The sequence below is a fragment of the Eschrichtius robustus genome, chromosome 19 (genome assembly GCF_028021215.1).
Source record: "Eschrichtius robustus isolate mEscRob2 chromosome 19, mEscRob2.pri, whole genome shotgun sequence".
Taxonomy (NCBI): domain Eukaryota; kingdom Metazoa; phylum Chordata; class Mammalia; order Artiodactyla; family Eschrichtiidae; genus Eschrichtius; species Eschrichtius robustus.
Genome location: NC_090842.1, coordinates 63039788 through 63049903, shown reverse-complemented (window position 1 = coordinate 63049903; position 10116 = coordinate 63039788). Strand labels below are relative to the sequence as shown.

Sequence of the window (10116 nt, the reverse complement as noted above, 5' to 3'; positions counted from 1 at the left end):
ATTTTGCATTCCCATCAGTGATGCAAGAGAGTTCTAGGTGCTCCACATCCCCTCCAGCACGTCATAAAATCAGTCTATAATTTTAATCACTCTTGTAGGTATGAAGAGATTATCTCCTGGTTGTGACTTGCATTGCCCTGACGGCCAGTGTTGTTCAGCATCGTTTCATGTGCTTATCGGCCATTTGTGTATTTTCTTTTGTCAAGTGTCTGCTCAAGCCTTTTGTGTATTTTTACAAACGGTGTTGTTTTCTTATTCACGACTCATAAACGTTCTTTATAGATTCTGGATACAGCTCTCTGTCAGGTATATCTACTTTTTTTTTTCCTTAATTTATTTATCTTATTTTTGGCTGCTTTGGGTCGTTGCTACAGCGCGCGGGCTTTCTTTTTAGTTGTGGCGAGCGGGGGCCACTCTTCACTGCGGTGCGCGGGCCTCTCACTGCGGTGGACTCTTGTTGCGGAGCACTGCCTCCAGGCACGTGGGCTCAGCAGTTGTGGCACAGGGGCTTAGTTGCTCCGCGGAACGTGGGATCTTCCCAGACCAGGGCTCGAACCTGTGTGCCCTGCCTTGGCAGGCGGATTCCCAACCACTGTGCCACCAGGGAAGCCCGGTATATCTACTTTAAATTTTTCTCCCAGTCGGTCACCTATCTTTTCCTTTTCTTAACGTTGCCTTTGAAAAGCAGAGAGTTTTTCATTTTGATGAATTCCAATTAATCGGTTATCTGAACCCACGTCTTGACCCCTACATTGTATGTTGCATGGATCTTTTTTTTTTTTTCCTTTTCTATTTCTCCAAATGTTTCAGCAGGGTGTTTGTTTCTTTTTACCTTTTTTTTTCTGATTTCCAAGCATTTTAACCCAATCAATTACTTTTGCTCTGTGTTGCTATGAAGAACGAAAAATTGTAACAAACTCTCTACAACACTAGGAAATAACCTAACGTCATTGGGTATAGAGTACAGAGGAGAAGTCTGAGCTGGAGGCAAAACTGGGGGAGTCGTCAGAGTCAAATTCTGCATTTTCCAAGATGGCAGCCACATGGGACAACTGAGCAATGGACCATGGCAAGTCTCAACTGAGATTTGCTATGGCTGTAAAACACACACCAGATTCTGAAGACTTCACGTAAAAAAAGAATCTATAATATATCATTAATATTTTTTATATTGATTACATGTTGAAATGATTCTATTTTGGATAAATGGGGTAAATAGAAATTATTGTTAAAATTAATTTAACTGTTACTTTTTACTTTGCTTTAATGGGGCTACTAGTGTATTCTAAATAGCACATGTGGTTCATATTATATTTCTATTGGCCAGTGCTGCACTAGGTCACGGAATGGACAAGAGCACCGGGGAGTTGGTGTGATTAGAAGTGTGGTTAGAGGGACTCCCCTGGCAGTCCAGGGGTAAAGAATCCGCCTTCCAATGCAGGGGATGCAGGTTCGATCCCTGGTTGGGGAACTAAGATCCCACATGCTGCGGGGCAACTAAGCCCGCGCGCCTCAACTAGAGAGCCCACGCGCTCTGGAGCCTGCGTGCCACACCTAGAGAGAGAAAACACATACGCTGCAACTAGAGAGAAGCCCACGCACCGCAATGAATATCCCGCATGCCACAACTAAGACCCAACGCAGCCAAAAATTTAAAAAATAAAATAAAAAAAAAGAAGTGTGGCTAGAAGACCTGAGTCAAACTGGAGAGTCAAGTGTCCACGAGCTGCGATGGTAGAAACTTACATCTCTCGCTAAGCTGGAACTCGGTCCTTCCTTTAACTGAGAATTTGGGCAACACATCAAAATAGGATTAGCTCCTGTGCCTGGTTCCGCAATATAAATCACAGAGGTTTGCATGTCACATGACAGTTGCTGTAGATACTCCTGTGGTGAGCAGGATTCTAAGATGGCCCCCATGATCTCTGCCCCCTGGTGTTACATACCAAGGAGTAGGTTGTGTTATATGACAAAGGAGATGGATGTCACTCCCTTGATTAGGTGACCTTATATGGCAAGGGTGAAGGGAGTTTGCGGATGACATTAAGGCTTCAAATTGGTTAATTCTTTTAATTAATTAATTAATTAATTAATTTATTTATTTATTTAGCTGTGCCGGGTTTTAGTTGCAGCATTCGGGATCTAGTTCCCTGACCAGGGATCGAACCTGAGGCCCCTGCATTGGGAGAGCAGAGTCTTAACCGCTGGACCGCCCGGGAAGTCCCTCAAATTGGTTAATTTTAAATTCATCAAAAGGGAGATTTTCCTGGGTGGGCCTGACTTAATCAGGTGAGGCCACACTGATTGTCCTGCTAAAACCACGTGCACTGGGAAGAGGCTCCCGAGTCTCAGATGAGATTGAAGCTGAAACCTTGATAGCAGCATAGTCATATCCTGAGCCAAGCACCCCGCTAAGCTGCACCTGCGCCCCTGACCTACAGAAACTGAGATTAGTGTGTTATTATAAGCCACTAAATGTATATGACTTGTTACGGTAATAACTAATCTGCCTCCAAATGTCATTCCTGTTCTATTTAGAAATCATGGTTATGAGACCCACCCTAGGTGTTTTTAATGAATGTGTTAATGAGGAGGCATGCCTATTATTATTTTTTAAATTTATTTTTAATTTATTTTTGGCTGCGTTGGGTCTTCATTGCGGTGTGTGGCCTTCTCATTGCAGTGGTTTCTCTTGTTGCGGAGCATGGGCTCTAGGCACACAGGCTTCAGTAGTTGTGGCACACAGGCTCAGTAGTTGTGGCTTGCAGGTTCTAGAGCGCAGGCTCAGTAGTTGTGGCGCACGGGCTTAGTTGCTCCGTGGCATGTGGGATCTTCCCGGACAAGGGCCCGAACCCGTGTCCCCTGCATTGGCAGGCAGATTCTTAACCACTGCACCACCAACTCTGGCATGCCTATTATTAGGCCACTAATTTTTATATTAATCTTGAAAGCTTTGGGACTCCTGGTGGTGCAGTGGTTAAGAGGCCGCGCTCCCAATGCAGGGGCCTGGCTTTGATCCCTGGTCAGGGAAAGAGATCCCAGATGCATGCCGCAACTAAGAGTTCGCATGCTACAACTAAGGGGCCTGCATGGGGCAACTAAGGAGCCCGCCTGCCGCAACTACAGACCAGGCGCAACCAAATAAAATAAATAAATATTTTTTAAAAAATCTTGAAAGCTTTATTTCCACATACACTCGATTCTTATTATTTGTGCTAGTTACGTCCTATAAAGTCGCTGTGAACACTGAACTGGCAAACACCGAGCCATTGATCCTGGGGGAGATACAGGGTCAGGCTCCCACGAGCATCTTGTCACAACACTTTTGCCAACCCATCAACATATAATCAGGTTTTCTGTGTGTTTTCTGTTTAAAGACACGTTATTTAATATAGAGTTGGTCCATTCACAGTGATCTCACAGCCAACAGCAGTGTAACAAAAATTATCTACAACGAAGCTTGTCTAATAGAGGCACATCGCAGCCTTTGTGCACTTAGGAACGCTGGCCAGCACTCCAGCGCTATGCTTGGGGCCCTTTCAAACAGCGAAATCACCACAAAAAAGCACAGAAATGTGAAAAATGTGCCACTAAACAGACTGCAGAAAGGACGCTTGTATACAGCGTGAGAGCTGAAACAAGAAGGCGCGTTGCCTCGCCTGAACTGAGCTGAAAGGTGCCCACAGGACGAGTCAGATCCTTTGCTGCTCTGAACACAAGCACGCCTGCCAACAACTGCGAAAGCACGTGAGTATTAGCTTGTGGACTACAAATAAATGTTCGCGAGTAGGTGAATTCGAAAAATACAGAATCCGCGAATACTGAGGCTCGACTGTAATTGGCTTCCTTTGTGATCCTGTGCGTTTCATTTTAGGCATTTACAAACATAATTCGGTGAAGGGGGTGACAGCCCTAAAAAGGTGACAAATTTCTGGCGGACAGGCAGATGAGGAGAAACCAGCAAAAAAGGCTCAGAAGGAGCTGTGTGAAGAGAAAAATGAGAAGAGGGTGGTGTTCTGGATGTCTTGTGAAGAAAGATCATAGCTTTCTTCTGGAAATAGCTAGAAAGACTCCAGGATTATCAACACAGGATTAGGTGGAATAAATAAATCATGCAATAGGGGAAAAATATAATTAGCTGGAATCATATTTACAGGTATCCTCAAATATGCTGTATATTTAGGTGACAGGTGCTTGTAGGTACCCCAAATAAATATTTCTGGAATGAATGAATTGGTTCTTTCCTCAATTTATAAACCAGAGAGGTCTCCGAACCGAATCTCCTCTACTTAGAACTTTAGTTCTTGAGTGAAAGGACAAATCATTAAATACTTTAAAAAGTTTTTAATGTCAAAACATTTTAAACTTTTTTTTTTTGGCAAAAACAGAGAGGGTGGGCACCACCCCACAGCCCTGAGTGGAATAGGAAGGCTTGGAAAAAGAGTGCAGGGACATGAGGTCCAATCTTGTAGCAGCTTCTGAGGAAAAGCTCAGTCCAGGGGTAAGTTCAAGTCCACAGGTGAAACTGCCAGGATGCCCCCCTGGAAGGGAAAAGTGGCAGAGCCCCCTGAGCAGAGAGGCGTCCTCCACTCACAGCAGCACCCACACCAGCCCAGTGAGAGCAGAGGCGGGGAAGGCAAGGAACCAGAGAGGGGGAGGGGAAAGAGACCCAGAGAGAGGTGGACAGGGATGAGGGATGGAGACCCCAAGAAAGGCGCAGAGACTCGGGGTGGATGGGAACAGAGTCCTAGAAGGGGCGGGGGGAGACAGAGCCCCAGCGGGGGTGGACAGAGACTCAAAGAAGGGGAACAAACAGAGTCCTGGAGCTTTAATGATAAAGAGCCCTGGCTTTGTGTTAAAGCCCTAATTCCAATCCCCCACCCTGCATAAGTGACTTTCCCTCAGTCTCCATAAAACTAGGATAATAATCGAATCCCATAAGGTTGTTGTGGGGTTTCAATGGGATCATTCCACTAAAGTCCTTGGCTGAGTACCTGGCCAAGCTTACCCGTTATCATTCCGTAACAAATAAAATGATTTTACAAATAAACCAGCTTCTGCTCTGAGCTACAGACACTAATATCGACTGTCCCGTCATCATCTTGCTTTGAGGTCTCAGGGGTCTCTCTCCCTTAACTGGACCACCTCCGATCACCTCTGCCTCTTCCCCAAACCTGCTCCCCACCTTCCCCTCCACTCCGCTCTTCCTGGTCCCAGAGGACATCAGAGGTAGCCCTGCAGCTGCTCAGGCCAGCATCTTTGGCATCATCCTTGACTCCTGTCTCCCATCCACTCCATGAGCAAAATCTGTCAGGTCTACCTCCAAATTAAATCCAGAATTCTCTACTACCCCGACCCTGGTCTGATCCACCCTCACCTTCTCCCTGGACCAGCCCAGTCACCCCCTTGGGTCTTTGCCCTCTACAGTTATTTGCCCCCTACAGTATTCTCCACACGGCCGCCAGAGGGCACCTGTGACCACCCAAGACAGCTCACATCCGTCTACTCTGAGCCCTCCTAGGACTCCTGGCTCACTGAGTCAAAGTGCAAGTTCTTACCTTGACCACAAGGCCTAAAGCCTTGCATGATCTGGCCGCCCCTCCTGCTTTCATCTCCCACCCTCTCCCCCTCACTAACCCTGCTCCAGCCCTATTGGCTGTCTCTCTGCTCCTCAAACGCACCTAGCCAGCTCCTGTCAGTCTATGAAGCAATGCTTACATTCTGAGAGCCTGGCAGTGATGAGGCAGGTGAGATGGTGCCCACTGAGCGGCGTGAGACTGGTATTCAGAGAGACGGGGACAGTTGCCTAGGTCACACAGCCAGTACACAGGAGCTTAATCCAGCTCTGAGCCCAGCACTGGATTTAAAGTGGTGAGCAAGCAAGGTAAGGTGGGATGGTGTGGAGGTGGCTGCGATTTTAAATGGGGATCAGGGAAGGGCTCGCTGAGAGTGATACCTGAGCAGAGGGGCAGAGGAAGCAAGGCAGGGAGATACCAGGCAAAGGGCATTCCCGCAGGCAGTGCTGCACAGGCAGACAGTCACCAGATAATCACATAAATGTCAAGTACTTACAAGGATGATCCCATTTTAATCCTCACAATAACCCTTTGAGGTAGGTATACAATTCTCCTCCCTTTACGGATGAAGAAACTTGTTTCTAGCTCATAACTGTTAGTGTATACCAGAGTGGTTTAAGTTGGGCATAGCATCTGCACTGATCACTACAGTGCCTCGTGTACATTAGGTGCTCAATAAACACGAAACGGATGAATGGTGGAGCTGGGAGAACACCCGTGACGTCTGAAAGGCAGCCTAAGAGCCTCCCCGCCCACCTCCCCACCCACCCCCAATACACACACATACAATTACAATTACAGTTAGGTAAAGGGAAGCCCAGAGAGGCTTTAGCGGCTCACCCAGCCCCCGTGGGCCTGGATCCAGGGCGCAAAGCTGTGCACGTGCTCTACGCTGAGACCGGCCAGGGTGCCCCCCAGCCTGGCCACGCGCCGGCTCAGCTCCATGGCCAGGGCTAGGCGGGCCAGAGGCTCCGGGGAAGGCGGTGGGGGCCCGGGGCACGGCAGCGAGGGGCGTGCTTGGCTTGGGCGAGGGTTGCCCTCCCGGCTAGAGAAGAGCTCCACTAGGCGGCTGAAGGAACCGGCGGAGAGGCGGGCCAGCTTGCGCCGCAGGGCGGGGTCTGAGGCCAGCTGTGGGGCGGGGAGGGGAAGAGGCAGGGTCTGCCTCAGTCACACCCTCGTAGCCAGCCAATGGGAGGCTGGGAGGCGTGGCTTCAAGCAAGCTCTAGATACAACTGACGCCCTAAGCCACGCCCCTATCCAGCACATCTGCCAATCACAAACGAGACTATATGATCTCGGCCAAACTACTCACAGCAAGATGGCCTAGAACCGGAGAAGCCAAGCCTCGCCCCTGCCAAGGCCTCGACAGCCAATCAGGACCAAGCCCTGTATTAGCTGTGTTCTAGCATGCTAACATTCTAGCCACGCCCCTGTGGGCTTCCCCGAAGGCCAGGCCAGTGACTACGGCAACCTTGCCTTCTACCAGACAATGAATATTATAAGGCCATACACTTTGCCCAAGCTCCTGACCCAACCTGATTCCAGGACAGAGTCACAAGCCACACTCCCTCCAGCAGTCCATTTCCCCCATGTTCTAAGCAACGTCCCTATATAGTCAATCAGGGCTTCAGATTTTAGACAGCTGTCTTCAAGCTACCCCCTCCTCCCTTTCCCATCACCATACATTCCCTTACTGCCTCACCTCGTCCAATCTCCTTCCTAGAACAGTTTCTGGTGGCCACACCCCTCTGCCTTCAGGCCACGCCCCTTTGACGATCAAAGAACGTCACTAATTTAAGGTATTGCCCTGGCTTACCTGTCACTCACCCCTTCACTGAAGCCTTGTCCCACCTTCTCCCCACCTGACCATCCAATGAGAATGCAAATCCAGCTTCAAGTCCCAGTGCAGAACCATGCCGCAACTCCTATCCTAGCTAAGGGATGGAACAGACCGCCCATCACCTTCTGGTTGATAACTTCTGCCTCTTCCTCCAGCAAGGCCACCAGCTTTCGCAGCAGGGCTTCCTTCTCTGTGGGTGCGTGACCCTGTAATTCTGGGGGGCAGAAGAGAATTTGGCTGGGGGCAGAACCGTGGCGACCCTCCTACCCTCATCCTTCTCCAGGGCCCTTCTGCACCTCACCTGGGCTAGGTGGGGATTTCAGTTGCTCTTGGACCAGCTGTTCCAGCCGCTGGGCCACCAGGGCATAGAAATCTGGAGTAGCTGGGCCTGGGATGAAAAGAGCCAATGATGGGCCTTCAGGACATAAGGAACTTAGGGATTCTCTCCTCCCAACCACCTTGCCAGGTAGCAATGATTTCCATTTCAGAATGGGATAAATTGAGGCCCAGTGAGCAAACTTGGTAAAAGACCCTTTTACTTTTCCCCAAATTGGACTTCGAATGTTTGAGCCGAACTGGACCTTGAAGATTATTCCATCTAAGGAAGGCAAACACATGGCACTCCAGCTACTACCAATCTATCCCTTGCCCATTTCAGGCAACAACTCATCACAGAACTCTTCTCCCCAGCTGTGAAATCCTCTCCAAGCGAGCACTCCCAGGAGCCATTGCTAGTCTATCCAGTATCACATATGAGAAGAAACCTACTGGTCACTCTTGATCAAGTCCAGTATCCACCGCCCCCCCCCATTCCTACTTTGCTACTGGAGAAAAGGATTCATGTAACCAAAACAGCCAGGGAATTGTGACTGGAAATCAGGTTTCCTGCCTCCCTAATGGGGGCACTGGTGGTTACAAAAGTCTTAGGGGCAAGGAAGCATGTGTGGAAAGAGAGAGGTAACAAATAGAAAGGCACCAAAACGAAGTGAGGGAGTGGCATGGACATATATACACCACCAAATGTAAAATAGCTAGCTAGTGGGAAGCAGCCGCATAGCTCAGGGAGATCAGCTCGGTGCTTTGTGTCCACCTAGAGGGGTGGGATAGGGAGGGTGGGAGGGAGACGCAAGAGGGAGGGGATATAGGGATATATGTATACATATAGCTGACTCACTTTGTTATACAGCAGCAACACAACATTGTAAAGCAATTATATTCCAATAAAGATGTTAAAAAAAAAAGAAAAGAAAAGAAAGAAAGAAAGGCACCAAAAGCCCTCCTGAAGCCTGCTCACAGAATTGACAGTTAGTAAACCAACTGGGGGTCGGGGGTGAGGGTAGGTGCTGGAGATCCCCCACAGCTACCCCCTTAGCTGAGTCATCTTGAACTAGTTCTTTATCCTCTCTATGCTTTAAGAATCAAAGCTGCCATTTCTTGGGTGATCGAGGGAAATCTCTTACCAGGCTCTGAACCATAGCATGGCCGGAGGGGCAGGGAGCAAGGCCGAGGGGACTCAGGGGGAACTGCTCCTCGCCCCAGGGAGCAGGGAAGACATCTTCGAAGGCGGCTCAGGAAGTCTGTTGGCTCCTCTTGGGCAGGGCTCCTGGGGAAGGGGACCTCAGAGAGTGATCCCAAAGGCCCTTTGCAAGCAGTACCTTTGTCCTCCCACTGAGGGCCTTTTCCTGCAACCCCCAGGACAAGGAGTGGAGCCAGATATAAAGAGGGGGGGAAAGGAGACAGACTGAGTCCAGGAGCAGGAGTTGGAGAGGGGCCCACCCCAAATGCCGTTCCCGGAGGGAAGAGGGCAACTCCTCTTACCTGGGTGGGGTCGGAATGGGAGACCCCGCAGCCTCACCCCGCCTTAGGAAGGCAGCTAGGACCCTCAGCGTGTCCTCTCGGAGCCCCAGCTCTTCCGAGCCTGCCATGGGGGCACCTGTGAGAGAGGGAGCTGGAGGATGGACTCCAGGGTTCAGCGGGAAGTAGAGGCTGGGGGCCCAAATTCCTAGTCCCCGAATGAGGAGGGGACCAGGACTTGTGAGTCCCCAAAGAGGGAAGGGGCTGAGGGTCTGCATTCCCAGGTCCTTTACGGGAGTTGGGGGTCTGGGGGCCCAGACGCTTAAGTCTCCAGATGGAGAAGAGGGGTGAGGAGGAAGACACCTTGATCCTGGGAGAGGAGAAGGCTGGGGATCCAGATTCTTGGGTCTAAGGGAGGAGGGGCTGGGGGCCTGGACTCCTGAGTTTTCGGAGAAGGGGGCTGGGGGTGTGAACTCTTGAGTCTAAGAGAGAAGGGGGCGGGGGCCTCAGACTTCTGAGTCCCAGAGGGAGAAGGAGGCTTGGGGACTTCTTGATTCTGAAGGTATATGCCAAGCTGCTCACGTCCGTAGAGGGTCGAGAACTACCAATCCCAGCAGGCTTCATAGCAAACATTCCCCTCCGTCCGTTACTGGTTCGCCGCGCAGCCTGCTGGGAGGTGTAGTTCCACTCTCTGAGGCTAGAATTTGAGGGACCCAGGACACTCAGATGTCGGAGAAGGGGGACTGAGTTGCCCCCTCGTGGATCCCGGCTCCCTCTTCTTCCCTCCTCACCTAGCCCTCGCTAACGTCCCGCTCACCTGGTCCCGGGCCCCGCCGCCGCCACCTCCTCCACTGAACTTGTATAAACTTTCTTTTCTTAATTGAACTTTCCCGCGCCTGCGCCCTG

At 50.1% G+C, this 10116-nt stretch overlaps 1 protein-coding gene across 5 annotated transcripts; it reads right to left on the bottom strand.

The window, feature by feature from the left end:
* Positions 1-4329: 4329 nt before the first annotated feature.
* BCL2L12 (BCL2 like 12) lies at positions 4330-10114 on the bottom strand. Of its 5 annotated transcripts, none has more exons than XM_068529025.1 (8): positions 10028-10114; positions 9793-9907; positions 9235-9349; positions 8877-9019; positions 7718-7804; positions 7539-7630; positions 6417-6704; positions 4330-4541 (listed from the first exon to the last, which is right to left on the bottom strand). In XM_068529025.1, exons 3-8 carry the CDS (start codon positions 9339-9341, stop codon positions 4491-4493), a joined length of 768 nt encoding a protein of 255 aa, XP_068385126.1. In that variant the 5' UTR covers positions 9342-9349; positions 9793-9907; positions 10028-10114; the 3' UTR covers positions 4330-4490. The 5 variants fall into 5 exon arrangements, with proteins under 5 accessions (XP_068385126.1, XP_068385127.1, XP_068385128.1 ...); XM_068529026.1 differs by having other exon boundaries at positions 9793-9879; XM_068529027.1 differs by having other exon boundaries at positions 9793-9876; positions 10028-10046.
* Positions 10115-10116: the final 2 nt, after the last annotated feature.